This window comes from Myotis daubentonii, chromosome 3 (genome assembly GCF_963259705.1).
Source record: "Myotis daubentonii chromosome 3, mMyoDau2.1, whole genome shotgun sequence".
Taxonomy (NCBI): domain Eukaryota; kingdom Metazoa; phylum Chordata; class Mammalia; order Chiroptera; family Vespertilionidae; genus Myotis; species Myotis daubentonii.
In genome coordinates, this window is record NC_081842.1 from 140,258,729 (window position 1) to 140,275,021 (window position 16,293).

The window sequence follows — 16,293 nt, forward strand, 5'->3', positions numbered from 1 at the left end:
GGTCCCAGGTTCGATTCCGGTCAAGGGCATGTACCTTGGTTGTGGGCACAGCCCCAGTAGGGGGTGTGCAGGAGGCAGCTGATCGATGTTTCTAACTCTCTATCCCTTTCCCTTCCTCTCTGCAAAAAATCAACAAAATATACATTTTTTTAAAAAAACAACTTGTGTTTCTTCCATCTAAAGAGTCATCTTTCTTCAATTCTAGAAAATTATTGGCCAACATTTCTTTGAACTTTGCCTCTCTTCTCTCTTTTGAAATGCCTTTTAAATGTAGAACCTCTTAATTTGTTGGTTACATAAGCAAGTTAAAATTAGTTTTTTTAGCACTAAAACAGAAACACTCTTACTTTTCTCAAAGGCAAAGTCAGAGAAAGAAAAAAAGAAGTGACCCCTGAAGTTATCATTTGATTATCTGTAACTAGATATCCTTTAAACCTATTCCTCTACTTTTTAGTTATGCAAGTCAATAAATTCATTTGGACTTCTGACAATTGTAACCAATAGTCCTGATTAAATGTCTACTATGTGAGTGGCACTGTGCCAGCTACTATATAATCAGTGGCGTTCCAAACAAAGTCCATGTGTCCAATGAGCACAATATTTCACTCTTGTTTATGTCATCTTCATTTCTTTGTTCCTGCTTCTCCTGCCTCCACCACCCAAACTTGGAATGCTTGTTTAAACATTACACTTCGTTTATTTTAAAACCAAATTTGTAAGGGTAACCTTTCTAGCTATATGCTACCATGACCTTTCCTTTATTTTAGATTCATAGTATACTAATATTGTCTTAAATAGGTCTTCAAATGTGAGAACAACATCGACTGATGAACAGGGACAGATCCAAAGACAGAGAAACAGCGATCAGACTATCAATCCCCAGAGGGAAAGCAGGGGAGGGTGGGGGTAAGGGGAAGAGATCAACCAAAGGACTTGTATGCATGCATATAAGCCAAACCAATGGCCATGGACAACAGGGGGATGAGAGCATGAGTGGGGGGGGGGGGGGAGTGGGGGGTTAATGGGGGGATAAGGACACATTTGTAATACCTTAACCAATAAAGAAATTAAAGATTAAAAAAAAAAAAAGCCCTTAGGACAGGAGGACCCAGCTGCGCTCTCCTTCTGGAAGCATCCCCACAATTTTCCCCTCTCCCTCTTTGTACCCCTCGGTTCATTGCCTTTACCTTTCTCTCTCCTAAGCTCCCCCTGTAAATTGTTTCCTGCGCCCATTTCTTCTACAGCTCACTTCTACTTCTGTGACTTCCTAAATAAACTTTCTCTCATAGTTTAAGTCTTGGCTCTAAATTAGCCAGAACTCAAGTACGAGGTTGCTAAACCAAGGTCTGGTCTGACTCCACCAGTCTAACACCTGGTGCTGCTCTCACCACCAACGCATACACATACTGCTATCACTTAATCAACTTGAGGACATAGGAAAGTGTATTAAAATACAAATACACTCAGAGAAGGCTCCAAAGCCCTGCGATATGAAAGGTCTTGCCTTAACAGAAAATAGAAGGAAAGGCGCCCACGGTGGGGGACACTGGATCTGAGGAAAGGCGCAGTTCTGCTGGAGCAGTAGGCTTCTGTCTACAGCAGTGGAAAGTAAGATTTTAAAAGGTTAGTTCCAGAATAAGGACAGTCTAGCTCTTAAATCAGCACGATCCCTCTTCTCTCACAATGCAACTCTGCAGCGGAGCCAAACGAACTGGACAAATGTCCGTTTAACTTGGTTATTCATTCCTTCTGACCGGATGCGTCCCGCATCACCTGGCATGCAAATGGCCGAGGGCTATGTGGAATGAATTCGAGCGGAAATAAGCAATGAGCCCCGCGCCCGGGGAGTGAGACGGGCGGGGCCGGGTGACAGAACAGGCGGCGCTGGCCCCGGGAGCTCTCTAGGAACCCGCTTCCTGCGTCAGCATCCCTCCCCGCCGGCCAAGCCCCGCCCCCGGGACCAGCTGCAGGGGCCTCGGCCTCGGGCGTCATTAAAGCCTTAGCGGGGGGCGGCTGGTGGGCCCCAAATCTACACCCTGAGGACCCAGCAGGGGAGCCACGCGCCCCGCGGCCTGCGACCTGCCCGCAGCCCCAGCGCCCTCTCCCCCCACGCCCGCTCCGCCCCGCCTTGCCCCGCCCCCGCGCCGGCCACGCTGCGGAGGGGCGGGGTTTCCGCTTCCGGTGTCGGATTGTTGACGCCCTCGGCTGCTGCGGTGGCGACGGGGCGGTTGGGGAGGGGCTAGCAGGGAAGGTGAGAGGCGCAGCAACCAGACAGCGGCGGGTGCTGCTGAGGCGATGGCAGAGGGGCCGGAGCAGCCGCGAGGCCGCCCCCCGGGACAGGGCGACGGTGGCGGGGACCGCGAACCCGTCCCTTCCCTGAGAGGCTCTCCTGCCGCTGCCGCCCCCGCCCCACGCCCCCGGGACGGGCCGCCAGCCGAGCCCCAGGCCCCGGGCCGGCCTCCCGTCGCGGGCCTCCCGCCCCCTGCGGCGGCCGCCGGGGAGTCGGAGCCGCCGCGCGAGCCCGGGATGCTGGAGGAGGCGGCGGCCGACCCGGGTGCGGGGCCGCGGGAGAAGCCGGCGCGGCTGAGCGCCCGCGAGTACTCGCGGCAGGTGCACGAGTGGCTGTGGCAGTCCTACTGCGGCTACCTCACCTGGCACAGCTGCCTGGCCGCCTTGCCAGCCTACTGCCCGCAGCTGCCCGCGCCCAGCTACCCCTCGGGGGACGCCGCCCCCCAGGCCGGGGCGCCGCCGGCCCTGCCGCCGGGCTACTACAGCCCCTTCTACTTCCTGAGCGCCGCGGCCCCGGGGCCCGGGCCGGGGGCGGCTCCCGGCAGCGCCTCTCCTGCTCCAGTCCCAGGCCTGGGGCCCCGGGCTCCTCACCTTCAGGCCGCCGTCCGGGCCACCCCAGTAACGAGGGCGGGGTCCGCCGCCCCTTCCCGAACCCCGAGCGAGACCGGGCGCCAGGCAGGTGAGCAGCGCGAGCGAGAGGCGGGGCGGCGGGGCTCTGCCGAGGCTTTGGGGCTCTGCCGGGGCTTTGGGGCTCTGCCGGGGCTTTGGGGCTCTGCCGGGGCTGCGGGGCTCTGCCGGGGCTGCGGGGCTCTGCCGGGGCGGCGGGGCAGGGTCGGTTTTACACGCGGAGCTGCTGTGCTCCTCCGAGGGATGCGCCTCCACTCGCGCCGGCTGCCGGTGCCCCAGCCTTAGATGCCCAAAGTGCACGGAGGGCTGTACCGTTTCTTTTCCTTTAGGCCCGGCATTCCGAATCGATGCCCTTACTCCTTAACGCGTGTAAAGGAATTTCTGCTCCTTAAATTATCCTCTTGGTTTCCACGCTCTGGAGAATAAGATTCACAGCTGAATTCTCAGATGGCAAACCTACGTGGGCGTGGGGGTTAGGGAGTTGACGGCAATGCTGGAAATAACCAGGCGTGGATTTATTATAGAATATATAATAGAGAAATAACAATTCTACATTTTATATTAGGTTCAGTGGAACTGATGGTTAGAAAAGGAGATTTATGTAAATACAAATGGAGTTATGAACCTTTGGGCCTAGCTGAGTGATCTTTATGTTGTCTGTTTATGTCTGTATGAGAATTAGAATATTTTGCATTAGTTATAGTTTTTCATTTAGTGTCTGTTTATTCAGCTTACATATATATGGGATTAGAATAAGTTTCTGAATTTGATCCCATTCAGAATTTAGTATGGCAGATTGATTTATTACATAGAAAGCAAGACAAATTAAATGAATAAGAGGTAACACAGGGATTTACTTTGTACTAATTTTCTATGCATAACATTGGTTTTGTGTCATAAGCTGTGATCACCTGGATTCTCATTTTAGTCCCTAGTGAAATTCATGGAGTACCTTAAGTAATTAAATTTATCTGTGAAATCACTTTTTAAACAGAGGTAAAAGCAAACTTAAATTCTTCATAAATAGTGGAGTATGCTATATTTTAATAAAATGTACTTTCAGTGGAGCCAATGCTAGTGCTTGTTGCAAGGATTTTTTTTTATTAGTAAGTTGTACCTTGACTTTACATTCCCCATTTGTTTACCTAGGTTGGGTCCCAAGGCCTGTAAAATTATTAGTTTTCCTAACTTTTTTTTTTTTTACAGGCAGAGAGTATGTTATTCCATCCTTAGCCCACAGATTTATGGCAGAGATGGTGGATTTCTTCATTCTCTTCTTTATAAAAGCAACTATTGTCTTAAGCATTATGCACCTCAGTGGAATAAAGTAAGTTAAGACTATTTGCAGGAAGGTTTATTAAAACCTATCTAGAGATCTCATTTTGTTAAGTTCTTTTTATGCCTGCATGTGACTGTATGGATAATTGGTTTGCCAATGTCATGATTTCTTTATAGGAGCTTTGTGAGATTTTTTTGTTAGTTTTAAGAAATAACTACAAAAAAGAGAATAACACAATAAATTCTGCCAGATCTGTGGGAATCTCACCTATCAAAAGTAGGTAAAAGGAGCCCCAAGCCTGGCTTGATTTTATTCAGCTATTTTCTTAGGCAGAACTCGTTTCCCTCTTACTATGCATAAAGAGGTTTTGGTAGGTGAACTATTAATAATCAGCTAGATGGCATTTCCAAATGGGATTGCTTATACTATCAGGAAAGTCCCCAAGTGAACTGAAAAGTAAGCCATTTGTTTGAATAATCCTCCCCTCACATTAATAATCATAGTAATTAGTACTCACTAAGTACTCTCTACATATTAGGCACTGAACATATTAGGCACTGAACTCACCTCTTTTTTTCTTCAGAGCCTTAGACTGTAAATGCCTGTCTCCTCCATGAATGTCCCCTCCTCTAGACAAAAAATATCTCCTTTATTGGGCTTGCTGGGTACTTTGGCTTCTGGGTTCCCAACTTTAGTCTTCTCGCAAAGCCCCTCTATGACAAGGTGAAGGGACCCCTCACTGAGTCGTTAGGTCCCAAGGCCAGCGTTCTTACCCCTTTAATGCTCTAAAAACTGCTCTGACCTCAGTGTCTTCTCACCTCCCCCTTCCCAAAGAACAACTTTCTTTTGAGCTCACCTCTTTATAAGGATTCTTTCTTAATCTTACCACCATATGAACCACAGAGCTTAATATCTCCATTTTATAGAGATTGAAATTTGGGTTTACAAGAAGTTAAGCCCAGAATTTACTAAGTTACAAAGGTAATAATAAGTGACAGAATCAAGATACAAACCCTTGTAGTCAGATTTCAGGGCTCTTTCCAGGAACCTGAGTGTTAACTGTGGTTCCTTCTCTCTCTTCCTCTCCTACCCTCTACATATCCAAATACCAATTCCTTTCTGTTGAAACTCCTGAATAGCCTTCAACCCAGACCATTTTTTATCATCATTGCTTTTCCCTAGTCCAGTTACTGTCATGCCTTGCCTGGATTATGGCAGAAGTTTTCTAACTGGTATCTCAGCCTTGTCTCCTGTTTTATCTTAATCCAGTCTCTGATATAAAACCAAAGAGATCATAAATTGATTCTGCTCCTTTCCTGCCTTAAAATCCTTCCTTCAGTGGTTCCTCATTGCCATCAGGTAAAGTTTTTTTTCATATGGTTTACCTTTAAGTAAGATGCCCTTATTTCTTAATCATTGTTACCACTCATACTTAAGATTTGAGTCACATCAAACTGCTTATAGCTTCCATCACTCTTGCTTCAAGGTTTTCTCCCTTTGTTAGTCCCTCTCTCTGAAACTTCTCCCTTATTAGTCTGGCTAACTTCTCTTCATCCTTCAGATCTCAGCTTAAATGTCACTTCTGGAGAGCTTCACAAGTTAAATGTGCCTGGTATGTTTCCATAGTACACTATAATTTCCTATCGCAAGTCTTCATCTCACTTTATTATCACTTATTGTCCTACCCTCCCTGCTTGGTTAGAGTCCCATGAAAGCAGAGACCATGTTGAATTCACTCACCAGAGCTAGTACAGTGCCTGCTCATGATAGTGCTGCCTATTTGTTGAATAAGCTGTTTTGTGAAACACCTAAAGATTAGTTTAGAATTTGAAATAAAGTCTGTGACTAACACTAATGGGGGAAAAAATCAATGCAACTGCTCTGATAATTCTTTATAACCCAACACTATTATTTTGTGTAGGGATATCTCTAAGTTTGCTATGCATTATATAATAGAAGAAATAGATGAAGACACATCAATGGAAGACTTGCAGAAAATGATGGTTGTGGCTCTTATATACAGATTACTAGTTTGTTTCTATGAGGTAAGCTACTGACTTCAGCAAATATTAATATTTAACTGTCTAATTTTAGTTTATCAACCCAAAATCAGTGGAAATTTAGTTAATCGTGTATTTGTCAAATGTCTACTTTTTTTCAAATTTTCTTTAACATAAAACTTCTCAAGTTAAAAAAAAAAACCTTTCTGCCCTGGGCACCAGTGTGGCTCGGTTGGAGCATCGTCCCATGCACAGAAAGGTTGCCAGTTTGATTCCTGGTCAGGGCACATACCTAGGTTTCAAGTTCAGGTCCCTAGTATGGGTGCGTACGGGAGGCAACCATCTCTCTCTTTCTCTCTCTCTTTTTCTCTTTTTTCTCTCTCCCAAATCAGTAAAATATATCATTGAATGAGGATTAAAAAATAAATTTATTTTTAAAACTTTCTGAGTGGAGACATTTTATAATTTCGTTGTAATATATTTTAGTCTCATGGTCCAAAGATATATTTATAAATTGGTTGTGGAAATTGAGATGTATTTTTCCATAGAAACAACTGGATCATAGAGAAATATTATAGTAGACAACTGGTGGTATTGAAAATGATCTCTCATATCTTCAGTAATACACATTAAAAGGTTAACCTTTGCGTATTCTGTGAAATTCCTCCAACTTGAAATTTTTAAAACATGAATAACATGGCAGGAAAGCTTAACCTTAAAATTGGTGTGGTTGAGCCCTAGCCAGGTACCTCAGTTGGTTAGAGGGTCCTCCCAGTATGCCAAGGTTGTGGGTTCAATCCCCAGACAGGGCATATACAGGAAACAACCAATGAATGCATGAGGAAGTGGAACAACAAATCAATGTTTCTCTCCGTCCCCTCTTCTTTCTCTAAAATCAGTTTGAAAAAAATTAAAATTGGTATGGCTGAGCTAGTAAATTATTTTTAAATTATCCTTCTTTCCTTAGATAATTTGCATTTGGGGAGCAGGCGGAGCTACCCCAGGGAAGTTCCTGCTGGGGCTTCGAGTTGTGACATGTGACACGTCAGTGCTTATTGCACCAAGTCGGGTTTTAGTGATTCCTTCCTCAAATGTTAGCATTACAACGTAAGTTCTTATCTTAATCTACTATATACTTATAAAAATGATAAATTTTTAAGTAATCAATACAGTTCATAAGTTATACCATTTAATATAGTATTTTTAAGATGGTATTTTTTCTTCATAGCATACTGTAATAAACTTACGTTTATTAAGTTTATAACAAGAGTTTGAGTGTTTTTCAATTATATGATTATAGACCAGCCGTGGGCAAACTACGGCCCGCGGGCCCATTTGAAATGAATAAAACTATTGAAAAAAAAGACCGTACCCTTTTATGTAATGATGTTTACTTTGAATTTATATTAGTTCACACAAACACTCCATCCATGCTTTTGTTCCTGCCCTCCAGTCCAGTTTAAGAACCCATTGTGGCCCTCGAGTCAAAAAGTTTGCCCACCCCTGTTGTAGACCCTTCTTCAGTATATATTTTCAAGAGAATCGTTTTATGAAATTTAAGTTACAATAAGGAAAGGATGATTTGGGTGTTGATGCTATCTATGCAGTGCTCCATGCCTAGTTTTTTAATTCTCTACTCTAGCCCAGTGGTCTGCAAACTGCGGCTTCCGAGCCACATGCAGCTCTTTGGCCCGAGCGTGGCTCTTCCACAAAATACCACGTGCGGGTGCGCACATACAGTGCAATTGAAACTTCGTGGCCCATGCGCAGAAGTCGGTGTTTTGTGGAAGAGCCACACTCAAGGGGCCAAAGAGCCGCATGTGGCTCGCGAGCCGCAGTTTGCCGACCACTGGGCTAGACCTTTGGATAATGAATGGGTCAGTTACTGATCTGTCTTCAGTCTCCGTTTGGTAATACCTGTCATCATCCCATTAGAATAGGCAGTAAGAGTTTTGGGAACTGTACATGCAACCTGCTTGTAATACTCCCAAGAGGCTGTTAGCATCTGCCTCTAGGGCAGCGGTTCTCAACCTGTGGGTTGCGACCATCGGAAAACAAATACAGCATATCAGATATTTACATTATGATTCATAACAGTAGCAAAATTACAGTTATGAAGTAGCAACAAAAAAATGTTATGGTTGGGGGTCACCACAACATGAGGAACTGTATTAAAGGGTCACGGCATTAGGAAGGTTGTGAACCACTGCTCTAGGGCAAGGTACAAATAGTGATAATAGAAGTTGTGGAGGGGAGTAGGTGGTAATCATTTGAGCAAAACAAGATACTGGTTGGAACTGCTGCCAGAATGATTCAGAGCTGGATTGTTAATAAAAAGGAAATATGAACAAAACTCTAGAAACTTACTTTTGCTGACATACTAAAAATTCCTTATAATTTTGTGTTTATAATAATCCTGTTAATGTCAGTAATGGCTAATGTTTATTGAGCATAAACTTAAAAACAGTGCATATGTATTAACTAATTAAATCCTAACAACCTTACAAGATAGGTACTATATGTACTCTTACCCTTTTACAGATGTGGAATACAACTTGTGATTGCCAGAAAGTGGATCTAATTGCTAGTCTGGATCCAGAGCCTTCTCTTAGCCACTGTGCTTTTCTGTAGCCTTTGAGGCAGAAACCTAACATTAGTAGGATACGTCTCCATTCTAAGCTATTGTTGAAAGCCTTTTAAAGCTTTTTTAAATCACAGGATCCCACAAAAAGCTGATAAAAAAAAATACACAGTAATTTAAAATGTTAGTGCTTCATAAAAGATAGAAAATGAGGCTGCAATAAGCATACTCAGTTTAGAAGATACAGAAACACAGGAATGGATGACTATAGAAAAGGCAAGGCCCTAACCAGTTTGGCTCAGTGGCTAGAGCGTCGGCCTGCGAACTAAAGGGTCCCAGGTTCGATTCCGGTCAAGGGCATGTACCTTGGCACATCCCCAGTAGAGAGTGTGCAGGAGGCAGCTGATCAATGTTTTTCTTTCATCGATGTTTCTAACTCTGTATCCCTCTCCCTTCCTCTCTGTAAAAACATCAATAAAATATATATATTTTTTAAAAAGGCAAGTAGTTTTCTTCTGGCAAAATACTATAAACTAGTTCACATTGTAAGACATTACTGCTTTTCATGTGAAAGTTCTAGTCTTTTATGTTGATGAAGTCTTTAGAACTAGCTGAGTATGTTTGATAGGATACTTGAAAATAACTTAGATATCAAAGGTAAAATTTCTCTCAATTATGAATGTTTTAAATACATACTTTGGACTTGATAGGAAGGTACTCATCTATATGTGGTGTATACAAATTATCTGATATTTTTTACTTCCTTTATTTTTAGGTCCACTATACGAGCATTGATCAAGAATTTTTCTATTGCTTCTTTTTTCCCTGCTTTCATCACACTGCTGTTTTTTCAGCATAATCGAACAGCCTATGACATTGTAGCAGGAACCATTGTGGTAAAAAGAAATGGGGTCAGATGATGCCCCCAAAAGCCCTGAATTCCACACTTTCTGGAATGACAAGACTAAATTATGTATCAAGGCCATCAGTATCCCTGGGTTACGTTAATTGATGATTTAGAAATTAAAGCAGTCACTCCAGTGTGATACAGGTGACTATTCTGAAAGTATTGATTTTACTTGAATGCCAAAGAACTTTTCCAGAAGAAAAACCTGTTTGAATTCAAGTGTTAAAATTTTAGATAAAAAAGAAGTCAAGTGGTTTCATAATCAACAATGGACAAAATATACTAAGATCTAAGGCATTAGAATTTGCTGAAAGCATTTTCAGTTTTGAAATCTCTAAATGAAACTTTAAGAATTTATTTTGGTTTATCCCAAAATGATGGAAAATGTCCAGTTGTGTTTTATAAACACATTATTCATCTTTTAGTTAACACTTCTTGGGGAAATTGTTGTCTTCGCTGAGAATGGGGACACAAATTTGATAATCCACTTATCTCCCATCCCAGGAGGTGGTGAGTTCGCTGCAAGAGAGAGGGGCAAGTGAGGCAGGCCTAGCAGATCCCTTACCTAAAGTTTTAAAATCTGCACTGCAGTTTACTGTGGGAATGATGTAACTTTACAACTATTGTTAATGCTTCAACATGTATTTTGGGGCAGAGTTTTGCATGATGATGAAAAAGTATTGTCATTGCTTAACATTTTTTTTTAAAGAGAAGCTAAGTTAATGATTGCTTTCAATGGGGGGGGGGGCTAATTTTTCATTGTAAATTTAACTTAAAATTCATGTGCAAGTATTTTCAGTGCTCCAAATCAAACTATACATATGGGGGAGGGGAATTACTTCCATCAAATTGTTGCATATTTACTGTAAAACAATATTCCCAGTATGTGTGCAGCATGAAGTATTAGTGCTTTTCAGTGTTCTGAATATAACTTCTCTCTACACACAGGATATCTACACACTAGTTTCCTTCTAAATTTTATATAGTTCCATAACTTTTGAAACGTCAAGTTAAATAATCTGAGTATTTCATGATTAAATACTGGTAACCTGTGAAATATTAGCAATTTCCCCATATGGACTGTTCTAAAACAAGGAAGAGTAGCATTTCCAGACATAATTCTAAGTTCTTTGGTTGTGTGAGCCAAAAGCTTGTATTTTGGGCCTATCCACGGATGATGTTTTGAAGGAAAAGTTAAGCTAGGTAACACTGTGTATTGCTATTTTAATTTATTTTCCTATTGAAGCAAAGTTGTTTCAAGTGTGTGGTTGCTTTTGTTAGATGATCCAGTTAGCTGTGTTGAGATATACCTGAACTAAAAGTTTTGTTTCTTAGACATTTCTCCAACTCTGATAATCTTCAAAAAACAAAACACTAAACTGTGTCGGACAAGTTCATAAATAGATTCTACGCTTTATTTTTGGTGTTAAAGGGTCATTCTATGCTTTATTTTTGGTGTTAATTTTATTAGCAAATGGAAGACACGTCTATCACTGTATCAATTTTTAAAGTGGGTTTTTCTTTGATATTTAAAACTGAAAATATTCACATTTAATGGCTATAGAAACCTTAACAGTATCCTTAATACCCTTTGTAAAACTGCATAAACCATGTTTTTTAGAATAAGTTATATTAAATACATCATCACAGATAGCCTGTCAGTTAAGTGTATCAGTATTAAACAGTTCATTCACTTGTAACCTCTGGGAAGTTGTTATGGCCCTTCACAATAAAAAGTAAGAAAACTAAAATTTTATTAGACTAGAAATTAGGAAATGTTACATAAACTTACCACTGTGTACACACACACACACACACACACACACACACACACACACACATATTTTTGGTACTGATTGAAATTCAAGTTGAAATGCCCTTCAGTCATGTAATTCTGGAATTTAGCTTTAATGTATCATTTCCTCTCAGGTATTGGATGGTTTACCACCTAGGCTATTTTTATTTATATAGTAAAACAGAGCAAATAAGTAGTCTGGTTTGTTACACTTAAAACATTGTACATATGTGTAGATTCATTTAGATTCATCTCAGGATTCAAGTTATACTGAATAACTATATAGTATTATTTTGTCTGCTTTTATAACAAACAAACAAAAAAATCCAACTCTATGTATGAATTCAGCCCTAAGGAAAAGATTTTGATTCCCAAATAATTGAGAAAGTGACAAAATGGGGAGGATGGAGGAGCCATTTTTTCTCTTGGAGTAAAGAGTGGAGAATCCCTCTTTTCAGTATTTTCTATTTATTTAGTATATGTCTTATAGAAATGCTGATTTTTCTGTGTCAAAGTATAATTCTCATGCTGAAGCTCTAGCCTAAAGGCAGAAAGTTATCTTCATAGTACAAACATCACTCATCACTTTTGTAACATAAATAATGAAACAAAAAATAGGAGTCTAGCTGAGCGAGAACACACTTTCTATGAATGTCCCCTAAAAACCACAGGCCTCTAGGAAATCTCAGTTCTCATTGCCAAAGGTAACTTGAGTGTCTGGTTCATCATGGGAAGGTCTGACACTAATATTCACCCTGGGCCTAGAGTAGGTATGTGTGAGTGATGGCAAGCCTTGTTTTTAGATTAATCTGTGACCACAGAAATAAAGCCAACACTTCTTAAAGTAAGCCTTTAAAATATTGCCCAACTGATACTTGAGTAGGACTGGTTCAGAAGTTACTTCTTTCTACCTAAACATTTACCTTCCAGTTTTACCCAAATATGTAGGATTGGGGGGAAATGTATTATATTAGAGGGCCACTTTATCTGAATTATAAAAATGCATCTTCAGTGTTTTTTGTTTCAAATGGTAGTAAAATATTTTAACTCTAAAAGAAAGATGTTCCTTTGTGTTTCACTAATGCATAAATATTTCCAGCAAAAAGAAGGTAGGAGTTGGAAATTAATTTGTTACTTGGGAATAAAGGGCTTTTTGAGAGGAATTGGGGGCATTAAATATTCTCATTCTGCATCTATCCCAGGCTCTTGTTTCTTTTGAAGAATATTTCTAAATAACAGTATTCCTAAAATCTGACAAGTATTTCAATTACTTGCCATACCCCACCTCCCATACCAAAGTTTGAAATTTTTTCATGTACTAGTACTTGACTGGGTGAAGTTTGTCATTTCAAACTGTATATATCCTTGCAGCCATTATAGTAGGACTTGACCCACAAATACCTGATGGCCTGGCCTATAAATAAATACAGCATTCTATTTTTAATAATTTGTATGCCACCAATTTGTATTCTTTGTCTCAATAAATACTTGGTCACCAATGATTTTATGTTTTGCTTGTTTCATTGAGGTTTTAGAATCTCCAAAGGGAGAACTTCCTTCCAAATACAGCTTTCTGTCTTCAGAGTGGCCACTGCAGTCAACTAGAATGCTTTCAGAAACAAAGGACTACCAAAATCATCATCCACTTTTGGAATATATTATCTTAGCAAGTCATTCAAAAGTTGCCCATAGATGATTAGGCTTAATGTTAAACTTTCCTGTCTTAAAGTGGTTAACCACCTCAACTATCATGCAACATAGTAAGGACCCATACACATGAGGAACCAGAAATTCAAGTCACATAGCTAATAAATGAGTCAGCTGGGCAATTTAAACCTAGTTCTGATCTCACAAGCATTTCCTGTTCTAATCTTTACAAATCTAGAAGACAGAACACAAAACAAGTTCTTCAAAGGCAAAGATAATGAAGGATAAACTCAAATGTAGCTTTATGGCCTGGTCTGAGTCCTGTAGACAGACAAGGTGCTGTTCTGAGTCCAGCCCATCATGGAACTAGAGTGGACTTCTGAGGTAAGTGTATAAAAGTTGCCTGTATTATCCTATTCTATATAATAAAAGCCTAATATGCAAATCGACCAAACGGCAGAACGACCAGTCACTATGACAAACACTGACCACCAGGGAGCAGATGCTCAATGCAGGAGCTGCCCCCAGGCCAGCCAAGGTGGGTGCCAAAAAGGGCCCCCTGATTGCCCCACAGATCAGCCCTAATTGCTGGCCAGGCCTAGGGACCCTACCCATGCATGTGTTTTGTGCATTGGGCCTCTAGTAAGGAAATAAAGGCACTGACATGGCCATACTGCAGCTGTGTGTAGCTGGATCCAAAACACCCAGTTCTTCATTTTTACTATACCAAATTTGTCAATTTCCATTAAACAGGCTAGCCTTTGTAAAATTTCCATTGAGTTTCAAACTTGATATATAAACAGACCCAGGAAATGAAATGGAGTCGTCCTGCCTAATGATGTTTTGGTGAACCAAATGTGTAACAGTGGTCCCTAAGATTATAATGGAGCTGAAAAATTGCCATTGCCTAGTAACGAGATGGCCGTTATGTTATAGCATGATGCATTACAACTGCCTACAGTATTCAATACAGTGACATGCTGTACAGGTTTGTAGCCTTGGAGCAATAGCCATGGTGTGGAGTAGGCTACACCATCTAGATTTGTGTAAATGCACTACATGATGTTTGCTCAACAATGAAATCGCCTAATGACAAATTGTTCAATGTATCCGGGGTCAAATAACGCATGACTATACTAATACAATTGAAGCAAATACAAATTCTTCCCAGGCTAAACCAGGAAGTTTAAGGCTTGATTATAAATTGTTAAAATCAGTCCACCACTTTTATTTAAAATAAAATCTTAACACAATTTCAGGGGAGAATTTCTAACAAATAATAAGCACCTGGGTGGCTCAGTTAGTTGGCACATCATCCCGTAAACCAAAAGATGGCAGGTTCAATTCCCAGTGAGGGAACATACCTAGGTTGCAGGTTTAACCCCTGGTCAGAGTGTGTATGACAGGCAACTGATTGATGTTTCTCATATCGGTGTTTCTCTCTCCCCCTAAAATCAATAAAAACATATCCTCGGATGAGGATAAAGAAAACTTAAAGACAAATTTTCCCATTGTCTGAATTTTCTTAATGCCTGAAATCATAAATTACTCAAAACAACCTAGTACTTAAAGTGGCAAGTCCTCCAGGTGCTTATTTAATGATGCAGATTTCTGGACCCTGCCCAGACACAGTGAGTTAATCTCTGACGAGGAGGTCCTAGAATATACATCTAACACAACTTTACATGGATGTACAATTCAGTGAGAACTACTGACCAAATTATATAAACAAACCTAATTATTCAATCTTTCTACATAAGGCTTTTCTCTCTTCAGAGATTGTTTTCAGTTAAAAACAATTCCTCCTCACCCTGGCTGGTGTGACTCAATCAACTGGGCTTCCTCCCATGCACTGAGAGGTTGCAGGTCAGGGCACAGTAGGAGTCAGCCGATCAATGTTTCTCTCCCCCCTCCCTCTCTCTAAAATCAGTAAGAACATATTCAAAAACAACAAAAAACACAATTCCTCATTGGTCCAGCATGAAAAGTGGGCCAATATTGTTTTGTCATGTTACCACCCTTCCACAAGCAGCCCCCAATTTTTACTTATGTATGGAGCATATAAGCTATCACAGCCACAGAGAGTGTATCAAAAGTGGTTCTATAGCCTGAGCTAGTCTGATAAGGAGATACCTCTGCTGAGCTTGAATAGGGACAGGCTGGAAGTTACAGCTGCTACCATGAATGTACTCAAGTTGCCTTATGCAGCCTGAGAATTTCAACCATGGAGATGGAAAAAACAAGTTCCAGGCCCTGTATACTTCAGTTGCCAAGGCGCAGATGATTTCACTTTTAAGAAAAGCAACTTCATGGCTTTCAGTCACTTGTTTAAAAAATAAAAAAGGTACTAAGTAAAAACAAAACCTTTCTAGCACAGCAGAATGCCTAATTCCCATCCGTATGGGCCTAAAGAATGGCTGAGAATGCATGAACCTGCAATTTAGTTAGGCATTAACTTCTCAGCAGTGAAACCACAAATTTCCAGTTCACTTCTTCTAACCTTCACCATCACAGATCCATATCAAATATGTATTATAATACAAAATCTCTACCTCCAAACCAGCATTTGATGATGGCCTAATATATTTGACTATGAAAAATTACCTTTTCATTATAAATAACGGCAAAAACCTACAACATTTTAAAAAGTTCTGAGTTTACATTCCAACCACAAGTTCAGCAAAGTAAGTCAGCACAATATAATTGTGCTTTCAAATTGAAGAATAAAATTACCAAATGTTGTCTGCCACCATCACCACCTCCTCTCCACCCAGCTCTTTTATGGACCACAGAAAAAAAATCCAGTTAAAAAAAAAAATCACTAAAATAATTTTTAAAAAGTTACACAAAAGGACCACTCAAGTTTTTGTGGGCTGCTGGGGCCATGTATCTCCAAGAACTTCATCAAAAACCAGTGTCCAGTCACCTATCAAGGAAAATACCAGTACAAACAGAAATGACTGTGTGTTTATTTCCAACTTTTAAAAAGGTACGTCAATTTATATGCAAAGTAGGCATGATTCCTAGCACCAGACAAAAAAGCAGGTACCTTTCAATATGTTGTAAATTCAGACACTTTCCCATAGCATTCCCTGAAGTTTATCTTCTAACTGACCTTTAATTAACCTTTATAAAAAGGTTCCCTTCCAGAGTTAACACTAGAACAAA

General features: G+C 40.8%; 1 protein-coding gene across 1 annotated transcript; it reads left to right on the plus strand.

Annotated features, from left to right (window-relative positions):
• The first annotated feature begins 2,200 nt into the window (after nucleotides 1-2,200).
• Nucleotides 2,201-12,980, plus strand: FAM8A1 (family with sequence similarity 8 member A1). Its single transcript, XM_059688721.1, has 5 exons — nucleotides 2,201-2,968; nucleotides 4,123-4,243; nucleotides 6,117-6,240; nucleotides 7,163-7,302; nucleotides 9,552-12,980. Exons 1-5 carry the CDS (start codon nucleotides 2,296-2,298, stop codon nucleotides 9,694-9,696), a joined length of 1,203 nt encoding a protein of 400 aa, XP_059544704.1. The 5' UTR covers nucleotides 2,201-2,295; the 3' UTR covers nucleotides 9,697-12,980.
• Nucleotides 12,981-16,293: the final 3,313 nt, after the last annotated feature.